Below are 22,329 nucleotides of genomic sequence, written 5' to 3' on the forward strand. Positions count from 1 at the left end.
TCCAATCCACTCCAATCTGGCTTCCACCCGCCTATGGCACCACTGAAACTGCTCTGGGCAGGGCGCCAGAGCAACAGTGGCATCCTGCTGCGTGTGGTTACACAGAAGTGGGTTGATTCCCTCAATCGTGCTCGTCAATTGGCAGCGCAAACCCAGAGATCTCCTTGCTGGTGGATCCAGTGATTTCTCTGTCTCCCTCTTGTCCAGTGTCTTAGCAACAGGTGACACAAGTGACCAATGTCTTCTTGGCTTTTATGAAACACCCTCTCCTGGTTCTCCTCCTGCCTCACTGACTGATCTTTGCTGCTTCTATCTTCTTTGCATGACTTCCAAATATCACAGGACCTTGGGACACAGCTTGCTCCCTCTTCTCTTGTCCACCTACAGCATGTTCTCGCTTAGTGCTCGCCACCATCCTGTGGCCTAGAAACATCTGTGTGCTGTGGCTCTCAGGTGCATCTCTAAGCTCTATGCCTACGTGTAGTTTCTCCACCTGGATGTCTAATGGGCACCTCAAACTTAGCAGTTTCAGACTGGAAACCTCAAATCTGTCATTCCCCCAAATCTAAAATCTATAACTTCCCCTTGACACCTCTCTCTCCCTCCCTCCCTCACTCCTGCCTTTCTGTCCTCTAACAAGGTAAGGAAGCTCTTCCTGACTTTAGGGCCTTTGCAGGGACGGTTCCTCTGCACAGAACTCTCTTCCCCACATGAACGCTTTCTCTGATCCCAGCGCACATGTCACCTGCTCTGAGCCTCCTGGGACCTTCCTCCCCACCTCTGCTTCTCACTCCCTCACATCAGCCTGTTTTATTTCCTTTATAGCACTCACCAACATCTGGAATTATGTGCTGGTTACTTATTTATTTTCTCTGACACTTGATTTTTTAATCTCCACGAGAGCAAAGACTGGGTCTTTCCTGGGCATATATCCCCAGCATTTAACATAGTGCCTGGCACAGAGTTGGTTCTGAAAATTAGTTGAAAGAAATAAAATAGTGGCTCACACCTGTAATCCTGGCACTCTGGGAGGCCAAGGTGGGTGGATCACTTCAGCTCAGGAGTTTGAGACCAGCCTGAGCAAAAGTGAGACCCTGTCTCTACTAAAAGGAGAAAAAAATTAGCAGGGCAAATAAAAATAGAAACAAAAAATTAGCCGGGAGTGGTGGCTCACACCTGTAGTCCCAGCTACTCGGGAGGCTGAGGCAGGAGGATCGCTTGAGCCCAGGAGTTTGAGGCTGCTGTGAGCTATGATGATGCCATGGCACTCTAGCCTGGGTGACAGAGTCTCTCTGTCAAAAGAAAGAAGGGAGGGAGGGAGGGAATAATAGATGTAGTCCAAGAAGAGTTGTGGGAAGAGGGGAGGTGGTTCTGCAAAGGCTTCTAAGGCTAAAAGGCAAACAAACAAACAAGGGGGGAGGGGTGCAAATGTACCCCCAACCCCATCTGGGTCCCAACTCTGGCTCTCTGGCCTGGCACCATCACTGAAAGGTCCTGTTCCCCAAACCTCAGGACTCCCAGTCTCTCCCTGTCCTAGTGTTGGCAACACCCCCCCACCCCTTCCGCATCCTTCAGTTCCACGTTCCAGCCCCTTGGCCCGCCCCTCCCTGCCCTGGATCAGGGGACGGCGATAAGGCTCCAACCCGCGTCGCCTGCAGAGAGCCGGGCCAGGCGGGGCGGGGCGTGTCCGAAGGTGAGCCGCCTGCTCCGCCGTCCAGCGCGCAGTAGACTGCCAGACTCAGGCTGGCACCATGGCCGAGTTCAGGGTGAGGGTGTCCACTGGGAAGGCCTGCGGGGCTGGTACGTGGGACAAAGTGTCTGTCACCATCGTGGGGACCCAGGGAGAGAGCCCCCCACTGCCCCTGGACCATGTCGGCAAGGCGTTCACTGCGGGCTCCGTGAGTGCGTGGGGGGAAAGGGGAGGGAGGGAGAGCTGTGTGGGGAGGGGAGCAGGAGGCACCGGCCACCAGCGTCCTGAACCTCTCCCCACACACACTAGGAGGAGGACTTCGAGGTGACGCTCCCCCAGGACGTGGGCCGGGTGCTGCTGCTGCGCGTGCACAAGGCGCCCCCGGCGCTGCCCCGCCCGCTCGGGCCGCTGGCCCCGGACGCCTGGTTCTGCCGCTGGTTCCAGCTCTCGCCGCCGCGGGGCGCCCCGCTCCGCTTCCCCTGCTATCAGTGGCTGGAGGGGGCAGGCAGCCTGGTGCTGCGGGAGGGGGCAGGTGAGGGGCCGCGGGCGGGCTGGGGCTGCACGCGGGGCACCGGAGGCGGCAGGGGGCTGGTGTTGGGGGGATGGGCGAGTGGAGTGAAGAGGTGAGCGGGTGTGGCCACCGGGCAGGGGCTGGGGACAGAGGGAGGGGGCTGGTGGGGCTGCGGGGAGGAGAAGGTGGCAGTCTGATGTGGGAGAAACTGTACTTTTGAGAGGGGGGGAATGGTAGGGGATGACAGTAGTGGAGGAGAGAGGCCAGAGGTGGGGGGTCTTATCCCCACCTATTCCCCTCCTCCCCCAGCCAAGGTCTCCTGGGCAGACCACCACCCCGTGCTCCAACAACAGCGCCGGGAGGAGCTGCAGGCCCGGCAGGAGATGTACCAGTAAGGAGGGGGCTACAGGGGCGAGGAGGGAGTGACCAAGGGATGAGGGGCAGGTTGGGTGCCACGGACCATGGCACAGACCAAAGCTCCTGCCGCCACCTCTCTTAGCAAAGAGTCATCCTGGGACCACCTGCATCTGCATCACCCAGGAACTCGTTAGAAATGCAAATTCTCAGACCCCTTCAGACCTACTAAATCAGATGTCGTGGAGGGTGGGGAGCAGCACTTTTTGTTTTAACAAGCCTTCCAGATGGCTCTGGTGCCCACTAAAGTTGGAAAACCGCTGCTCTAAGTGCCTTACCCTTGCTGGCGTCTTCCTGGCCGTGGGACTTTTTCACACATCACTGTATCTTCTGGGAAATATGGGCAGAATCAGAAATACCGCCACTCAAGCCCCAGGAACCTCAGTCTCCAGGCTGGGCGAGGGGTGGGATGGGGGCTCTTTCTCTGCTCTGGGCTCAGCACTGGAGGTCACAGGGGAGAGAGCTGGGCCGTGGAGGCCACCCTGGCAGAGGATGGAGGCTGCGAAGGAGCTGGGGCCTCCGGGAGGGTTCCCTTGGCACAAAGCTGGGAAGTGCACGCAGGCTCAGATTTTCAAAAGATCTCTCTGGCCAGTTCGGCTGCTGTCCGAAGCCTGGGCTGCAGACTTTTGCTCTTGGTCTCTGGGGACACAGCAGCCACAAGCTCATCTGGTTCCTAGTGATTCTACGTGTGTCATGAATTCCACCCTCGGCAAAACCATTACACCAAATCCGCCAGCAACAGCTCCAGGAAAGGGAATGGATGTTGAGATATGCTGTGGCCATGGAGACCCAGGGCCCTGCCAAAAATTGCTGTGAGATATTTTATTTTATTTTATTTTATTTTATTTTATTTTATTTTATTTTTTTGAGACAGAGTCTCACTCTGTTGCCCAGGCTAGAGTGCCGTGGTATCAGCCTAGCTCACAGCAACCTCAAACTCCTGGGCTCAAGCAATCCTTCTGCCTCAGCCTCCCGAGTAGCTGGGACTACAGGCACGCGCCACCATGCCCAGCTAATTTTTTCTATATATTTTTAGTTGGCCAATTAATTTCTTTCTATTTTTAGTAGAGACAGGGTCTCACTCTTGCTCAGGCTGGTTTCAAACTCCTGACCTTGAGCGATCCTCCCGCCTAGGCCTCCCAGAGTGCTAGGATTGCAGGTGTGAGCCACCGTGCCCTGCAGAGCTGTGAGATCTTAAGCAAGTCGTTTAATCTCTTTGATTCCTATTTTCTTCTGCAAAAGGAACTAAGAATACCAATCTCATCTGGGTTATTAGAAAGAAAAAAAAAAGAGAAAATGGTTAAGAATGCAGCTAGTCAACTGCGCAGCCTCACCCAAATGTATGCTGTTACTGTTGTTCCTGACGTCCCTCAACTGACTCCGCCGCGACTCTCTAGACCCTCCGTACTTCAAGTGAAGTCTCAGATCCAGAGCACCAGCAACGCTGAGGACTTGTTAGAAATCAGAATCTGCATTTTACCAAGATCTCTTGGTACACACATTAAAGTCTGAGAAGCAGGGTTTGGCCACCACCTGGTGGCAGTGTGCTTTAATTGCAAATTGCTCTTTGAAACCCAAAAGCAATTGTTGAATGAACCAAAGAATGAGTGAGGAAAGGACCGGTGTGTGTGTGGGGGTGTCTTCAGTTTGCAGGGGCATGATTTTGCCATTTCATCCACAGGTCTTGGGCTGTGTTGCTTGTTTGACAACAGGGTTTAGAGATGCCTCAGGCCAGGGCAGAGCAAACTGCTGTGGCACCCCTAAGTTGTGGACACTGAAGTGCCTCTCCATGACATGCCTACCAAGGACCCCAAGGCCTGCCACTTCCTCTGCCCTGGTCAAGGGGCCCCTTGAGGCCTCTTGCTGACCACCTTCTTGCTCCGCCCCCCAGATGGAAGACTTACATCCCAGGATGGCCCCACTGCCTCGATGAGGTGACCGTCAAAGACCTGGACCTCAACATCAAATACTCCAAAGCCAAGAACACTAACTTTTACCTACAAGGATACTCTGCGTGAGGATGCCTCCCCTGTCCTGCCCCTGGGTCTCAGATGCCCTATGACCCCTGCTCCCCCCGCCCCTCGGTGATAAACGTCACACAGACTGACCCGGGACACAGCCTCCTGCCCACTACCTATTCCCACAGCTCCATGGCCACTTTCGGGGAAGTGACTACCTCAGGTCCCAGGGGCTGGTTCAAGATCCCAGGAGGCATAAGGCTGGCTGACAGGGGAGGGTCTCCCAGGGTCCCCTGCCCCCTTCCCACCCCTCACATCCCTGGCAGGTTCACAGAGCTGAAAATCAAGGGGCTGCTGGACCGCAAGGGGCTCTGGAGGAGTCTGAAGGAGATGAGAAGCATCTTCGACTTCCGGACGACCCCAGCAGCCGGTGAGGAGCTTGGGCCAGGGCTCCCGACCTCTTCCCTGGGCCACCAGCTACCATGGCCGTCAAGAATCTCAGGAAACTAAGCTTCACTTCACCGTGTGACCCTGGGCAGGCCCTGTCCCTTGCTACACCTTACTTCTTCCACAGAGACAAAAGAGAATGCGGACTGAGGGGATCCCTGACCTTCTAGTGCCTTCTAATCCAACAGATATTTGTTGAGCTACTACACATCAGACACCGGTCAGGGGCTGTGGACGCCGTTCTCGTGTCACAGGGCCGACAGCTGAGCAGGCCTGTGGGTGCTAACCAGACTGAAATGATTCGTTTCACTTGTGAAAATGCTCATTGGTTCCAGTGAATGTGTAAAAGGGGGACCTGTTCTAGTCTGGGGGTGGCAAATGCTGAGACCTTAGTGTTGGGCAGGCATTAACAGTGCTGAGGACGGGGTCTAGGGCAGAGAGGACAGGCTCAGGGGACAGCAAATGTGCAGGCCCTGAAGACAGAAGGAGCAGACGCCTTTGGAGGACGTAGGAGCGGTGCTCGGGGCCCGGCTGGTGCAGGACTGTGTGGGCCACGGCAGGACGTGGGCCTTTCCTCAGTGCAGGGCCAGGCTGTTGACCGGTTGCCACATGGCGATGTGCTCTGCGGGGTGGCTCGTTGGGGCAAGAGCGGAAGCAAAAGGATCAGCCATGAGGCTCTGGCTGTGGTCGGCAGAGGATGGCGGCCTCAACAAGGCAGTGCCGATGAGTGGAGTGGATGCGGGGGACCAGGAGGTAGTCAGGGTGTAGCATCAGTAGGATTTGGTGGGGGGCAGGGAACTGCCAAGAGGGGGCCTCAGGCTCTGCCCCAGGCGGCTGGGTGGATGGACCTGCCCTTCCCCAGGGGGTCAGACAATGGGAGGAAGAGCCTACCTCTGGTCTCTGACATGTTATGTTTGAGGCTGGTGAGTCATCAGGGGGATATCAGGTAGATGGTGGGACGGTGGGCTGGGGACTAAGAGGGGCTGTTTGGTAAAAGGGCAGTGACTGAAGCCAAGGGGCCAGGGTGACTTTTCACCCTGAAAAAGGCATAGGGTACCTATGTCGGACCCAGGAGGAAACCACTGGAGGGTCAGGCTGAGACCTGCAGGGCCTGGGGTGACCCAGTCCCCACATGCCCCACCCTTTGCAGAGTATGTGTCTGAGCACTGGCAGGAAGATGCCTTCTTTGCCTCCCAGTTCCTGAACGGCCTCAACCCTGTCCTGATCCACCGATGTCGTCACCTCCCAAAGAACTTCCCTGTCACTGATGCCATGGTGGCCCCAGTGCTGGGTCCAGGGACCAGTCTGCAGGCTGAGCTGGAGGTGAACGACCCGCCCCAGGGGTCCAGGCCATCTTGGTGACTTCAGGCCCATCCCCTACTGGGGAGGAGAAGGCGGGGTACACCCACGTTTGTTAGGGACCCACTTTGTGCTGCGTGCCAAGCCCACTCGTCTCCCAGCCCTGAATCCTCTCCCTTCCACCACACCCCTGTCCTTTAGAAAGCCAAGTGACAGCCCAGCTCTGCTTCTTTCTCCCGCAGAGGGGCTCGCTGTTCTTGGTGGATCATGGCATCCTGTCCGGCATCAAAACCAATGTCGTTAATGGGCGGCCTCAGTTCTCCGCAGCCCCGATGACCCTGCTGTATCAGCGCCCAGGGTGTGGGCCCCTGCTGCCCCTCGCCATCCAGGTCTGCGGCTGCGCAGGGGCAGGGCGGCGGGGGAAGGGTCTGACTGAATGGCTGTCGATACTCATGGTTGCCTGTCTCCCCCGCTGCCTCCCCCAGCTCAGCCAGACCCCTGGGCCCAACAGCCCCATCTTCCTGCCCAGCGACGACAAGTGGGACTGGCTGCTGGCCAAGACCTGGGTACGCAACGCCGAGTTCTCCTTCCACGAGGCCATCACGCACCTGCTGCACACGCACCTGCTGTCCGAGGTCTTCACCCTGGCTACGCTGCACCAGCTGCCCCACTGCCACCCACTCTTCAAGGTCGGTGGCTTGGCAAGGTGGCCCAGACTGTGCCCAAGCCTGTAGATCCCTGCACCTTGGCCTGCCCCTCAGCCTGTTCTAAGCAGCCTTTGCCCAGCTGGCCCCACCCTTCCTGGCTGGGAAGCAGAGCCCCCGCCTGCGTCAGCACAGCTGCCCTGGGAGCCTGCTTTCCCAAAGGCCCTGAGGCACATGCCGTGCAGAGAGCACCTTCCTAACGGAGGCCAGACAGGATGAACAGCCATCGTAGAAGTCCAAATCCTAGGACAGGAGAGACCTGAAGCTGGCAGATATCGGAGTGTGAACATGGCTTTGAGGGACCAACAGGTTTTCTGCACAGAGTTCCAGGGTAGGGGAGTCCTGGGGCTCCCTACTCTGTGAAGGACATGGTCTCCCCTCCCGGGGGCCGCTCAGAGTCTCTGACTCTTGCTTAGACCGTCTCCTGGTCCCGGATTTAGACCCTGCTCCGTGCTCTCCAATCCCGGCTGATTCTTTCCAACCCTCTGCAGCTCCCAGGGCACAGCACCCAGAGCTGGGCTCTGGGGACAGTTCCACATTGCCAGGCCCATGGGCCCTGGTTTCTGCGATGCTTTCCCAAGGATTAGGAAATCACAGGATGCCAGAGTCTCGCAGTGCTCAACCCAGGCAGCCCCTTCATTTGACAAAGCGACCTGCTGCCCAGAGAGAGGAAGCTGCGTGCCTGGGGTCACAGAACCAGATGCTGGTGGCGCCCAGCCCCTGGAATGCTTCCCCTGTCCCAGGCTGCCCCTCTTGTCCCTGTTGTCTTTTCAGTAGTGACTTATAGGGCTGGTGCCTCTGGGGGAAGGTCTGGGGCCAGAAAGACCCAGGACCACCACCCCAGCTCTGCCATGCCTGCGCCCCACAGCTGCTGGTCCCGCACACGCGGTACACCCTGCACATCAACACACTCGCGCGAGAGCTGCTCATCGCACCAGGGCAGGTGGTGGACAGGGTAAGAGCTGCCGTGGGGAGGCAGTGGGTGGGCCATTCCTTCAATCTGAGGACTCCGGGATCCCCCACACCAGTGCTACCTCCTGCTTCTGGAGTGAGGGCTCCAGTACTCAGGGGTCCTGTCTCCCAGTCCACAGGCCTCGGCATTGGAGGCTTCTCTGAGTTGATACAGAGGAACATGGAGCAGCTGAACTATTCTGTCCTGTGTCTGCCCGAGGATATCCGGGCCAGAGGAGTAGAGGACATCCCGGGCTACTACTACCGGGATGACGGGATGCAGATCTGGGGTGCAGTAGAGCGGTGAGGGGGCCGTCCTCAGAGGGCCGAGGGCTTGCGGGGGAGGCAGGAAGCCTGCAGAGGAGAGGAGGGCCCAGAGAGGCTCACGACAAGGAGGGCTGGACATTCACGGCCCTGGGCAGGGGCTCTCCTTAGGGAGCTGGGACTCAACCTGGGTATGCCTTGCAGCTTTGTCTCTGAAATTATTGACATCTACTACCCGAGTGACGTGTCTGTCCGAGATGACAGAGAGCTCCAGGCCTGGGTGAGAGAGATCTTCTCTGAGGGCTTCCTAAGCCGAGAGAGCTCAGGTGAGGGAACCTCAGCCCTTGGGGTCCACCCTCAGGCCTCTGCAGCCTGGTCCTCGGGTCCCTGGTAGCCCTGTCCCCAGCCCAGCTCTCCCCGCAGGTATGCCTTCCTCACTGGAGACCCGGGAAGCCCTGGTACAGTATGTCACCATGGTGATATTCACCTGCTCAGCCAAGCACTCTGCTGTCAGTGCAGGGCAGGTGAGGAGAGGTCAGTGCTGGGGTGCAGGGTGGAGGTGGCCTGGTTCCTCGGCCTCATTCTGCCCTCTCGGCCTTCAGTTTGACTCCTGTGCTTGGATGCCCAACCTGCCCTCCACGATGCAACTGCCACCACCCACCATCAAAGGCCAGGCAAGGCCTGAGGGCTTCATAGCCACACTCCCACCAGTCAATGCCACATGTGATATTGTCATTGCCCTCTGGTTGCTAAGCAAGGAGCCTGGAGACCGAGTGAGTATGGGGCTAGGATACAGGACAGGCAAGTTGGGATAAGTGAGGGTGTGTTGTTTACGCTCCTGGCCCAGACCTGCCCCTGCTATCAGTACCCGGGTGGACCTTCTAATGGCACACATGAGCCTTGGACATGTCACAGTGAGGGTCAAATAGCCAAACGAGATGATGCAGAGTCCCCTTTAGCTACAAAGGCAATGTGTGACTGTGCTCCTTTGAAACTCTGAATTGAGCTTTTATTCCCCAAGAGCTTCCTGCAGACGATCACTTGGAGAGGACCTGTTTAAGGGGAGGGGCAGGAATCAGGCCCAGCTGGGGGCTGCTTCAGGTCCCCCAGGGAAGGGGCTGGGGCTAGAGCCGGCTAAGGTAAGTCATAGCTGCTCAGAGGATGGGGACAAGGAATCTGGCATGTGAGACCTCAGGGGGCCCCTCACCCAGCTTTGTGGTTGGTCCCCAGAGGCCCCTGGGCACCTACCCAGACGAGCACTTCACGGAGGAGGCCCCGCGGCGGAGCATCGCCGCCTTCCAGAGCCGGCTGGCCCAGATCTCGAGGGGCATCCAGGAGCGGAACCGGGGCCTGGCGCTGCCCTACACCTACCTGGACCCTCCCCTCATCGAGAACAGCGTCTCCATCTAAATCCCGGGAGAGCACAGCCCATGTGACAGACATCCCTTGACCACATCGCCCTGCCCTAACCAGCACCCAGAGAAAAGGACTCCCCAGGAAAACAGGCCTCCATGTGCCTCTCCTGGGACAACCAGGCCCATGTACCTCACCCCCTCACACACAAAACTAAAACAGAAAAACAACAAACCCACTGAGAACAGAATCTCAGGACAGTACCACCAAGCCTTTTGGAGACTCCAAGCCTCAAAGTGCCTGCACAGCCTCCCTTAAGAGTTTTGCTAGTTGGTCTTGGTTTTTGTTCCATTACCATGGGGGGGAGCCACAAGCCACAATTCTGCTGTGCGCCCGGCCACAGCCACCGCTGATTGGGCCTCACGGTCTCCTAACTCAAGGGCAGCCACCAAGAAGGCCTAAAAAGTGACCAAGGCCTAAAACCTGACCAAGAGGTTGATCATGACCTACTGTCCCACCTTTAAAATGAACAAAATGCTGAAAATGGGTCTCTGAAACCAGGCAGAAGGAGGGAGACCTACTTCCTGGGTCAGTGCCAGCCAGCAATGCCCACATATGCTTTCTTAAACGATTCCCTCAAAGTATAATAAACAAAATATACTTGTATATTATAAAGCAGGTTCCATTTCCGGAGAGTTAGAAAATATTATCACAGCCAGGCATGATGCCTCACACCTGTAATCCCAGCAGTCTGGGAGATAGAGGCAGGAGGATCGCTCGAGGTCAGGAATTCCAGACCAGCCTGAACAAGAGTAAGACCCCATCTCTACTAAAAATAGAAAAATTAGCCAGGTGCAGTGGCACGCGCCTGTATCCCAGCTACTCGGGAGGCTGAGGCAGGAGGATCACTTGAGCCCAGGAGTTTGAAGTTGCTGTGAGCTAGGCTGACGCCACTGCACTCTACTCAGGGCGACAGAATGAGACTGTGTCTCAAGAGGAAAAAAAGAAAATATTATCACATCATTAATCATACCTTGCCTGCTAGACTTCACCTTCAGTGATGGAATTCCAATATTTCATACACATTCTTTATTTCTGTTTTTCATTTTTTCTCATTCAGATTCGGTGAGAATGGATTAAAGTTAAAAAATGTGTCTTTTCAAATTTACCTAATGATTTCCATCTCTGTCTCATATTGCAGATCTGAGTGCTTTGGTTTTTCAGTTTAACTAATTTTTATAAAACAATGTGGACAAAATGTAATACTGATACTATCACTGCACAAACACAACCATGGAAATAAATGGGACAGTATTTCAGAAAGGGCAGGCTTGCCTTGCAGGCAGCACTTGAACTGCTCGTTCCTCACTGAGATTCAGTGTACCAAGAGTGGTTTAGACATGTGTATGTGTTAAACTTCTTTGGTTTCAATCAATAGAAAACAATTCCCACTAACTTAAGCAATAAAGGAGTGTTTGGAAAAGAAACTGAGTGCCTGGAGGAATTAAAGAGTTAACCCATGCAGTCTCAGGAAAGATAAAAAACCCAGGAAGCTCCAGGTAACTGGGGCACAAGAACCAATGGACTGTCCCCAGGCACTGCCATGAGAATAATAAAGCTCCTACCATTTTTTTTCCTTGAATGATTTGCTTCCATGTTCAAATTCCAAGAGGGAGAATCTGTTTGACTTGGAGTGGCAGAAACCACCAGTTGCTATAGGGCAGTCTGCGCTCTCCAAATACCTTGTGTACTTCTTAGCATTTCCCAGCCATGTGACTAATTCTAGCCAAAGGCCTGTGAGAGGAGTGATATATGTCCCTTCCAAGATGAGGCACCTTGGAGGCATGTTCCGATGACATGAGCCCCATCCTGATTTCTATCACTGGACTGTAAGTTCAGGAGGACATGGTCACGGCTGCCCACCACAGTGCCTGGTACAATACAGGTGCTTGGTAAGTTTGTGTTGAATGGAGGAATTCATACACAGATAATTCCTAAAATCCTGTGGTGCCCTTTTTCATTTACCTATGTATACCCAACTAGACCACGAGCTTCTTGAAGGCAGGAGCTGGGTCCCATTCAACTTGATCTGCCTGGCACCCAGCACTGCACTGATGCATGAGAGAGACCCAACGAGTGTTTGCTGAATGTTGGGTGATGGGAAGAATGATTGGATGGATGGGTGGACACATGCATGCAGGCGTGGATGAACTAGTGAGTTGGAGGGCAGTTGTGCCCCAGTCAATAAACTGGTGTTGGTTTCAATGGATGTCCTTTGGGATCAACTATCATCTCCTGGAGAAACTGGAGATTCTCAGGCAGCTCAGCAATGAAATTCCCAGCAATCAGTCTCTAAGCACCCTTGCAAATCATCTATCTACCTCCACTGCCCAGGCTCCATGAGCTTGTGAGCCCTCTGAGCTCCCTGCCCACCTCTCTCTCTCTCTCTCTCTCTCTCTCTCTCTCTCTCTCTCTCTCTCTCTCTCTCTCTCGCACACACACACACACACACACACACACACACGAATTCTAGTCCTTGGCTCTTGGCTGACCAGCCATGAGAAGAGAAAGTTGTTGCAGGTAACATTCACCTCTAGGAGATGTCCAGTTAACTTTCTTAGTTGGTGGTCCCCTTGCACTAGGGTGGGGACTTCTTCATGGACAGTGAGGCATTGGGCATCCAGGCCCCAAAGTCATGCTGTACAGACCCCTGCCCTAGTTGGATCGGCCAGCCAGAGGGGGAAGACCAGCTCCCTCTTCACTGTCTCTGATCCCACCTCTACTATCCCAGATCTTGCAGTTGGGAAATGAAGGGATCAAGGAAAAGGAAGAGAGAAGGAGAGAGTGGAAAGACCTAAAAGTGGGGCAGGAGCCAGCTTACTCCCTGCCCAATATTCCAGGACTGGGTGGAGGAGGAAAAGGGTGTGGATATGTAGTAGCAAAAGCAATAGAAACTGGCCAGGCGGTGGCTCACGTGTGTAATCCCAGCACTTTTGGGAGGCTGACGCAGGAGGATTGCTTGAGGCCAGGAGTTTGAGACCAGCCTGGGCAACGTATTGAGACACCATCTCTAAAAAATATTTTAAAATTAGCTGGGCATGGTGGCATGTGCCTGTAAGTCCTGGCTGCTCTGGAGTTGATGACACCACTCTATCTTAGGTGACAGAGCAAGACCACAGCTCAAAAAAAAAGGAATAGCAACAGAGATGTAAGATTCTAAGACAGCACAGAACAGGGACAATGAACTCCTGCTGCTAAAGGTTTGATGAGACAGTGTAAAAGGTCTCCAAGGTTTCCAGACACAAAAATTAAAGGCAAACAACCAACAGGAGAGACTATTTGCAATAAATGATAAACATCCAATATATACAAAGAGCTTCTACAAATAAATAACACAGCAGGAAAGGGGCAAACAATATAATAGGAAATTCACAAAAGGCAGTTCATAAAATAAACCTAAATGTGTAATAAACAGGTGAAAAGATTTTTAACCTTCCTAGTCATTAGGGAAGTGTATTCAGAGTTGCCAAGGGTCCGAAGCACCTGGGTGCTGGTATAACAATGTGACCGTGTAGCTTTGGAGGAAAACTCTTCGGAAGTCTCAATCAAAATTTAAGAGCAATGCAAATTATTTCTGTTCACTAGAAAAGATAACCCCAGAGATTGTAGTTTATTGCCCTGTAGCACACTGACTAGTTTCATATCTAACTCCGTAATCATATCCTAGCATTCCTGTATTAAATTGCCTTTATAAAGACTCAGCTTCTCAATTGTTCTTGGAATCAACATCACTATCCTACTGAATTGAATAAAATCTTTGACTTTTGTTCATTCTAATTTTTAAGAGTCATGTTTTTAATTATTTTGTTGGGTTTTTTTTTTTTTTACCTTTTTTTTTGTTTGTTTTTGTTTTTGAGACAGAGTCTCCTTTGTTGCCCAGGCTAGAGTGCCATGGCGTCATCCTAGCTCACAGCAACCTCAAACTCCTGGGCTCAAGCGATTCTCCTGCCTCAGCCTCCCAAGCAACTGGGACTACAGGCATGCGCCACCATGCCCGGCTAATTTTTTCTATATGTATATTAGTTGGCCAATTAATTTCTTTCTATTTATAGTAGAGACGGGGTCTCCCTCTTGCTCAGGCTGGTTTCGAACTCCTGACCTCCGAGCAATCCTCCCACCTCGGCCTCCCAGAGTGTGTTTTTAATTATTTTGAAAGTTATACTTTGACAAGCTGAAGGGAGGGGGCCACATGCCAACCCAGACTGGTGCCTAGAGCCCCAGTCTCTTCTCTCCTCAGTGCTGGGTCCTCTTCCAGCCTCCGGATCTTTGTGTCCACCCCCTTCCCATCTATGCGGACTTCCCAGATGCCTTTGCTCACTACCCTTGGAGGATGGGAAGCAGACTCCCCCACCCCCACCCCCACCCCCACCCTCACCCCCACCGACCTCAGAAAACGCTGGCCTGGGACAGAGACAGGAGACGCAGAAATGGAGAAGGGCATGCTGGCAGTGGGAGGACACAGGGTGACTCAGCGTCCGCTACTCCAACTGATTCACAGGACAAGCCCCCCAGGGCAGGGAGTGGACAGGTGGAGACGCAGAGGAGGCGCCCGGTGCTCTTCGTGGGGAGTCAACCCGAGCCCTCTGGAGGAGGGGACAGGGTGTTTCCCAGAGCCCAAAGGAGACCCAGAGCCCTGAGATCCGGAGAGACGGAGGCAAGCACGGACCGCAAAGCCTACGGCCAAAGGAGCTAACGTTCGACTGCGGTGGAGGCGAGGGCTGCGGAGCGGGTCGAAACCTCTCCCGGCGCCCTGCGCTCCGCCCTCTGGGCGCCGCTGGGTGGCGGCACCCCTCCTCCCGAGGGCTCCCGGGCCGGCGCACCCTGGTCTCAGCACCTCCCGCCGCCGTCCCAGCGACTGCCAGTCCCCCTCGCAGCTGAGCCCAAAGGCCAGCCAGCCAGCCCCTGCCTGGGCTTCTGCGGCACTGCCGGTCCCTCTCGACCGAAGGCCACGGGCGAGAGCCCGGTGCGCGCGGCCACCAGCGCCTTCCTGGGCTCGGGAACCTGGGACAACGTGTCAGTGAGCCTCGTGGGACCTGCAGCTGGACAACTTCGGGAAGAACTTCAGCCTGGGCGTGGTGAGTGCCCGCGCCGCCCGCCGGGCCCCTCCTTGCGGCCCCCTCACCCCCACCATGAGCCTTCTCCCACTGCCCCCTGCCTCCAGGAGGAGGACTTCGAGGTGACGCTCGCCCAGGACGTGGGCCCGGTGCTGCTGCTGCGCGTGCACAAGGCGCCCCGGCGCTGCCCCGCTCGCTCGGGCCGCTGGCCCCGGACGCCTGGCTCTGCCGCTGGTTCCGGCTCTCGCCGCCGCGGGGCGCCCCGCTCCGCTTCCCCTGCTACCAGTGGCTGGAGGGGGCGGGCAGCCTGGTGCTGCGGGAGGGGGCAGGTGAGGGGCTGCTGGCTGGCACGGAGGGGGTGAGGGAGGCTGATGTGCTTGTGGGTCGGGGGTCATAGTGGGGAAGGACGAAGGGGGTAGAGCCTCTGGGGGCGGAGCCTCTGCTCCATGCCCAGCACCACGCAGAGATTAAGCAGAGGCAGCAGAAATACCGGGGAGCAGCTCAGGGGACTTGGGGCTGTGATCCCAGGAGTGCCCACCTCTGGCATGCACCCGCACAGCTTTCTGTAGACGAAGGGCCTCCCTTGCTCCTGCCTTCTGAAGTCAGTTGAGCCTCGGATCTGACCAAGAACAGCACACCTGAGTCCTGGCACACACCCTCTTGTGAGCTCCCTGTCCCACAGCACTCTGTACCATCAGGCCTGGGGACCCACAACCTCTGTACCCTTTCCAGTCCCAGAAGGGTGGGGCCCAGCCTGCAGTGACTCAGGCTCATCTCCATGGCTGCCCTTGTCCAGGTGGAGGGAGTGTTTCCCAGGGATACCCCCTGCCTGGATGCCGAACATGGCAGGGAGCTTGATCCTGACTTGCCCTACTCGGTCACCAAAGAAGTCAACCAGAGGCCGGGCGTGGTGGCTCACACCTGTAATCCTAGCTCTCTGGGAGGCCAAGGCGGGCAGATCGTTTGAGCTCAGGAGTTCGAGACCAACCTGAGCAAGAGCAAGACCCGTATCTACTATAAATAGAAATAAATTAATTGGCCAACTAATATATATAGAAAAAATTAGCCGGGCATGGTGGCACGTGCCTGTAGTCCCAGCTACTCGGGAGGCTGAGGAGTTTGAGGTTGCTGTGAGCTAGGCTGACGCCACGGCACTCACTCTAGCCTGGGCAACAGTGTGAGACGCTGTCTCAAAAATAAATAAATAAATAAAAGAAGTCAACCAGAAATTCCATCTCACCTCCCTGGGATCCTGCTGGACACCCCCACACACACCTCTCCCTCTCTGTGCCAGGGTTCCCTCCCCAGCCACACCCTCTGTCTTTCCTTCTGCGGGAACACGGCTCTGACACCACAGGGACTGCTGGACAGTCAGATGCCCTGGAGGAGATCCAGCACACCTTCGTCTTCCCCAACTCATGAGTGTCAGGTCTGGCGGTGTGAGGGCAGAGGGGTGAGGAGGCTGTGGCAGGGCCAGAGGGTCTTCAGTGGTCACCTTATGGGACTGAGAACCAGAAAGCGGAGTTGGAATGTTCTGGAAATCACAGGACTGCACCACTGCCATTTCCCTCCTCATTTCTGTCCTGAGAAGGCACACTTCTTGTCACCTAGTGGGGCTGGCAGGGGTGGCCACTGTGTAGGAAAAAGGTGGTGAGGCTGCGGAACCCTAGGAGGATATTCCCCCCTAAATGTCCTCCTCATGGGGCCCACTGTTCACCCAGCTTCTCTTACCTATCAGGACTTTGGGAAAGGGGCCAGAAAGTAAGTTCTAATAACTCCAATTCTTTGTCAAGGCAAGCTGGGGTCCTGAGCACTTCCAGCACCAATGCTCCTGTGACCTCTGTCCTATAGCAAGCCACGCTCCTACAGCTGCTCCCAGGTCAGGGCCCTGGGTCTGTGTGCTGGCCATTCCCCTCCCCCAGCCCCATACCCACTGCTTCAAACTGTCCCCAACACTGAAAACACCTGTCCCATGAATATCCTCAGCAAATTAGCAAGAAACATCTGAAGCAGAAAGACTTTTTTCCTTTCAAAATCGTGCCTTCTTGGTTGGAGCCGAGGCACTTAGACTTGAAAGCCAACCTAGCCGGCGGACTGAGGAATGCCCACTCTCCGGTCCCCTCGGCCCTCTGCGCGCACCTTGGGTTCAAACTACACATGTTGAACCCTTGGTTCAAAAACCTAAGCACCAGCTCATGCCCCAAAGTGGTGCAAACTCTTTTTGAATGATTACTCTAGTTTAACAAATTATCCAGACTGTCTTTTGGCAAAGTAGCAGCAGAATGGGACATGGAACCAGTGAGTTTGACAGAGAATTGGAGTGGCCAGGCCAGGACAGGCTGTGCTGGGAGCCAGCGTTCTTCAGTCTTCTGATTTTCTCTCACTCTGTTCTCATCCTAGGTGTGGTCTTGGCGTCCTCCACAGGGTACATTGGGCCTCCCCCAAAATGTGTGGTTCACAGGACTCCTCGGGCAGAACCCAAACCTCCAATCCCTTGTTTTCTGAAGACCACTCAGAAAATAAAGTCTTCCAGCTAATCAGAGGAAGGAGGAGGGAGCCCAGCCCACCCACTATCATCAGGAAGTGACCATGCTGGGAAGTTGGAGGTGGGTCTGAGAGTGGTGGCAGTGCTGGAGGCAGGGGACCAGGGTGACCCTCCCCATACCCACCTCTGCGGAGTATGTGTTTGAACATTAGCAAAGAAGCCTTCTTCAGCTCCCAGTTCCTGAATGGCCTCAACCCCATCCTGATCTGCCGCTGTCGCTACCTAGCAAAGAGCTTCCCCGGTCACTGGGACCAGTCTACAGGCTGAGCTGGAAGGTGAGGGGCCCAGAGATCCAGCCTCCCTTCTCTGCCCTCTGGTGCCCACAGGAACCCACATGCCCAGTGCCCCAGGCCCCCAGCCTGCAGGCCCCCTGTCTTTCCCACCCAGCCCTGGCTGTCCTTCTTCCCCTCACACTCCTCTGTCGAGCTCCTCATCCTCAGCTTGCTCAGCCATGCCCTGGGTCAGAGACTCCTGCTCATCCCCATCCCTGGAGGGAGGTGCGTGGCTCTGAGAGGGCTGAGGGCGCAGGGCTGAGTGGGGACTGAGCTATCCTGGTACTTGCTAGGCTCTGTGCACTGGCAGGGCCCCCCAGCTCAGAAACCATGGTGATGAGTTGTTGTCATGGTTACTAAGGATGCCCTGCAGCTGGTCCGCTGAGTGGTCCCCAGAGCTGCCACTCTTCTCTTTCTGGGCCTTTGGGAGGAGACGTTCCCCAACCCCAGAAAAGTGCCTTCTGCATTGCAAGGCACTGAGCCCCAGCAGGGCTCACTTCTCTCACTGCCTGTCACTGACGCTTGGGTCTGGCCACAGCAGAGGCACCTTCAATACCTGGGTGAGGATGTGGTGGGGGAGGTCTCTTTCTTTGGAACCAGAAGGTGGCTCTGAGCTGAAATGCCCCACTGGCTCCAGAAAATGAGGTTCCTCTAAGTGAAATACTTTCAGATCCAGGGTAAGTCCTCCCTCCCCCACGCTTTCCAGAACTGCACAGGGTGGCTCACTCCCTAAGCCTTCCTCCTCCCCTCTCCCCCCATGGAGGGGCTCTCTGCACCTGGTGGGCCATCATCCTCTCAGGCCTCTGCCCCAGTGTCATCAATGGAAGGCCCCGGCTGCACCCTGACCCTACAGCCCCAGCGCCCCAGCAGTGGCCCCTCCTACCCCTTGTCATAGGGTGAACAAGGCAGGGCCCTGGGGCTGATGGGTGGGGTAGGGGAGCGTATCCATGTCCTCAGGGTGACTGAGAGGTTGTCTTTCCCCAGGGCCACTGTGCCCAGGGCTAGAGATCACACCTCTAATTTTAGCCTGGCCCCTCCTGAGTTTGTTGTTTTTCCTCCTTTTTCCTCTTTGTCCTCTTTGATTTCCAGCTTGATAGAAAGATCCTGATAGTCAGTGTCAGAAGACAAATTGCATCTTGACACTGGGGACAAAACTGACTCTACTGAATCATGTACCTTTGTCAGTTTGATCATGTTTCCAACAGTTAAAGTCTTAACCCCTTCTGGGGGGTGTCCCCCGCCCTCTCCATCCTTCCAATCTCTGCAACAAATGGAGCCCTGGATGACTGGCTGGTACCAGCTATGCCAACAAGGTGGCCTTGGGTCACTTCACCTCTCAGAGAGATTACTGTCAACTTCATTTTACTGTTGAGGAACCTGAGTCACAGAGAGGTTAATTAACTTTCCCACGGTCACACAGCTAGTAAAGAAGTTGATGTGTGATTTGGCCCCATGGAAGTGGTGATGGGCTGCTCTTCCCCAGTTTCTGCCTGATGCCTGCCCTTCCCTGGGTCCCCAACACCAGCTCATTCAGACACCTGGCTCAGACAGACCCATCTTCCTGCCCAGTGACCCAGCTGAGGACTGGCTCCCGGCCAAGACCTGGGTGCAACACCCAGAGTTCCTGGTGCACGAGAAGGTCACTCACTGCTTGGAGCCCACTTTGTGGCAGAGACCTTTGCTTTGTCCATGCTGCGGCAGCTGCCCTTGTGCCACCTTGTTTTCAAGGTAGAGAAAAGTGCCCAGAGCTGTGGGACACCTGGGGCTGCCTCTGGCTCTGGCTCTCTCAGCTGCTCACCCTCATTTCAGCTACACCTTCCGCATCCTGACATCTAGGCCCGCACTGGGCTCTTTGCACCAGGAAACTCACTGACCAGGTCAGGGGCCCGGGAGGCCTGCCATCCTGGTGGTTGGCAGAGGGGGCCAGGAGGGGGCTGAGGTTTGGTCCAGAGGCCCCTGCTCCTGAGCCCCCGGCAGCAGTGGGGTCTCTGCTCATCACTGTCAATGTGGTTGGGACAGGTGGGCTGCCTGGAGCTGACCGCCAAAGGGCTGGCAGCTGTCACCTACTGCTCCCTCTGCCTGCTGGCTGACCTCGGGGCCCAGGACCTTGCCCACTGCTCCTGCTGAGATGCTGCGCTTCAGATTTGGGCAGCCAGAGAGGTGACATTGTCCTGGGCCTGAGGGCTCTGAACCTCTCTGTTGGTTTATTTAACTTCCACCCATCTCCTGTCCAAACACACGGCCCTTCCTGCTTTCCCTTCTTCCTTCCCAGCTGTGTGGCCCTGGGCGAGTCATTTAATCTCTGTGCCCATTTCTTTATCGGATGATAGGGGCAATAAGAGCAGCTATCTTATAGGTCATTAGTATTAAATATAAAACCCTGAGAGCAAACCTCAGGGAATAGAAAGTGCTCTGCAAAGATTAGCTATTAATATTATTATTCCCCCCCCCCAAGGATTACTATTATTCACCCCATGGATTAAGTCACTGTATCTCCACATTTTTCCTCCTGAATCCTCCTCCTAGGAGAGCTCCTGGGGACATACTTCTGGCCTCCGCCTAGGTGGCCAGATGCTCTTGACATTCGGCCTCCTGCAGGTTCCCATCTCCTGCCACTAACCTGCAAAATGACCTCACTCAAGCACTGGGATGTAGGACAGTGCTGCTGCTGTGAGCCTCCCATGGCTCCCAGGTTCTTGCCACATGCCATGACGAGTTCACTGCGGCGTCCCAGCCCCTCTGGATCTGCCCCCTCCATTCGTCCTCCTCAGCATGCACTGGGTCGAGGGATGCCTCCCTCCCTACCCAAACAGCACCCCTGTTCCAAGCCCAGCTCATGTCCCACCTCTCCCTTGAAGTCCTCAGGGACCCCCCTATGTGAACACCCACAGCAGGAGCTTCCTTCGCCCAAACCTTCTCAGCAGTGATCCACACACCCTTCCTGAGCCTTACTGTGGCTGGGGACAGACGGCCCTTCGGGAGCCCGTCCAGGAGATGGGCCCAATCAGAGTCCCAACACAGAGGGGCCACACCACATATCTAATCCTTCCCTGTGGCTTGATGTAGCTCAAAAGGCTGGAACTCAAATGCCTGCAGGACCAGCAAGTAGAAAAAAGCGAGGGAAGAAGGATGGGCAGGGACTGTGGGCAGTGGAGAACTCATTTGTCTGATGGGGACAATGGTGACCCAGTTATCACTGTGGCCAGATCTTCAGATTTTTCAAGAGAAACTAGACATCTTCTAATATTTAAATGTCAGCAAGTGAGTCAACTAGAAAAAAAAAAAACAAACTTTGCCAGGCAATCAGACCAACTTTGGCCTTCAGGCCCTTGGTTTGCACCACCCGGTGAAGACGGCAGCCTCCAGGGTGAAACTCAGTTCTGCAGCCGAGCTCTGTGTGCCTGGCTGCCTCCCTTCCTTGGCCTGGTCCCTGCTTTGTGGGCATCTGGTCTCAGTGGCCTCTTCCACCCCACACCCCAGGTCAGTGTTGGCTCCCCCAACCATTAATCACCATAAATTCCTGGATCCCCAGCTTTGTGACCAATATTGGTGATATCTGCTACCTGGACAATGTGGCACTGAACAGGGACTCAGAGCTCCAGGCCTGGGTCGGGGAGATCGTCCAGGAGGGTTTTCTAAGCCACATGAGCTCAGATGAGGTGTCCAACCCTGTCTCCTGCCTTCCAGACCCCACTTCCCCAGGGCAGCTCAGCGCAGCTCCTTGGGTCTCAGCTCAGTTCTCCCCACCCCACTCCCATCTAGGGGTCTCCTCCACCCTGCACAGCTGTGCTGGCCTCACTCAGTATCTCACCATGATCATCTTCACCTGCTCAGCCCAACATGCTGCCATTAACAACGGCAAGGTAAGCCAGTGCCAGACCTGGGGGGACAAGCTGGGTCATGGGAGCAGTGGATCTAGCAGTGGCACTAGAGCTCCATACTTACTGAGTTTACGGGGTCAGTTTGAATTCAGTGCCTGGATGCCCAATATTCCACCACCATGAAGTTCCCCCACCACCACCAACGGCCAGACAGACCTGGTGGCCTCACTACCTGAGGTCAACAGCCCCGTGCTCTTCTGGGGCATCAACAATGAAACCAAAGACACTATAAGCAAGGCCTAGGGTGGGGATGGGTGTGGTTTCAGGTTCCAGGGGAGTGGGTAGGGTTACAATGGGTTACTTGGAGGGTACAGTTGGCAGGCTGAACTCCCAGGTGGGCAGGGTGTGGAGTGACCGAGTAGCTGGTGTGTGGTTTAGGGTGGTATGGATTCCTAGTAGGTGGAGCTCAGGGTTTCAAGTGAGTGTGGCTTGGGGCAGTATAGGCTTCTCAGAGGCCACTGGGCTTTTGCCTAGGCAGGTGGGTGGCTTATGTTTCAAGTTGGACAGGTCTGGGTCCCCTACATGGCTGGAGCTTGGGTGGACTAAGTCCCCAGGTAGGGGGACTTAAGATGGACCAGAATCGCCATGAGTTGAAAGATGAAGCTGAGGTCCCAGCCTTTTCTCCTGCTGTCCCCAAAGGCCCTTGGGCACCTACCCAGAGGAGCACCTCACAGAGGAGTCCTTGCAGCCTTTCAGAGCAGCCTAGCCCAGATCTTGAGGGGCATCTGGAGTGTAACCAGGGCCTGGCACTGCCCTACGCCTACCTGAACCCTGTGGTGGGTCGTGGATGACAGCATCACTGTCACCATGTGAGCACCCGGCGACCCCAGTCCCGGCCCGCACCCGGAGGCACCAGCCTGGCTGCCCGCCCCCAATAAAAGACCCAGGGAAAATGTTTGAAGAGTTTTTTGGAAAAGAGCAGGGCG

At 55.5% G+C, this 22,329-nt stretch overlaps 1 protein-coding gene and 1 long non-coding RNA gene across 2 annotated transcripts; both read left to right on the forward strand.

The window, feature by feature from the left end:
* The first annotated feature begins 1,725 nt into the window (after nt 1-1,725).
* Nucleotides 1,726-10,830, forward strand: ALOX15B (arachidonate 15-lipoxygenase type B). Its single transcript, XM_012775731.2, has 14 exons — nt 1,726-1,898; nt 2,000-2,222; nt 2,511-2,592; nt 4,507-4,629; nt 4,900-5,003; nt 6,171-6,343; nt 6,562-6,708; nt 6,805-7,008; nt 7,892-7,978; nt 8,108-8,277; nt 8,443-8,564; nt 8,662-8,762; nt 8,841-9,011; nt 9,469-10,830. The coding sequence occupies exons 1-14, from the start codon at nt 1,752-1,754 to the stop codon at nt 9,646-9,648; spliced, it is 2,034 nt and encodes a 677-aa protein (XP_012631185.2). The 5' UTR covers nt 1,726-1,751; the 3' UTR covers nt 9,649-10,830.
* Nucleotides 10,831-17,412: 6,582 nt separating this feature from the next.
* On the forward strand, nt 17,413-22,278 carry LOC105877329 (uncharacterized). Its single transcript, XR_001156899.3, has 3 exons — nt 17,413-17,525; nt 21,285-21,385; nt 22,043-22,278. It is a non-coding gene; the product is annotated as an uncharacterized LOC105877329 (long non-coding RNA).
* Nucleotides 22,279-22,329: the final 51 nt, after the last annotated feature.

Source organism: Microcebus murinus, chromosome 18 (genome assembly GCF_040939455.1).
Source record: "Microcebus murinus isolate Inina chromosome 18, M.murinus_Inina_mat1.0, whole genome shotgun sequence".
Classification (NCBI taxonomy): Eukaryota; Metazoa; Chordata; class Mammalia; order Primates; family Cheirogaleidae; genus Microcebus; species Microcebus murinus.

Bases quoted from the DNA above. Each gene is read 5' to 3' on its own strand.
- ALOX15B (XM_012775731.2), top strand. From the start codon at position 1,752: ATGGCCGAGTTCAGGGTGAGGGTGTCCACTGGGAAGGCCTGCGGGGCT. The intron at 6,709-6,804 runs GTCTGCGGCTGC...TGCCTCCCCCAG, and splicing joins TGCTGCCCCTCGCCATCCAG to CTCAGCCAGACCCCTGGGCC. The intron at 9,012-9,468 runs GTGAGTATGGGG...GTTGGTCCCCAG, and splicing joins GCAAGGAGCCTGGAGACCGA to AGGCCCCTGGGCACCTACCC.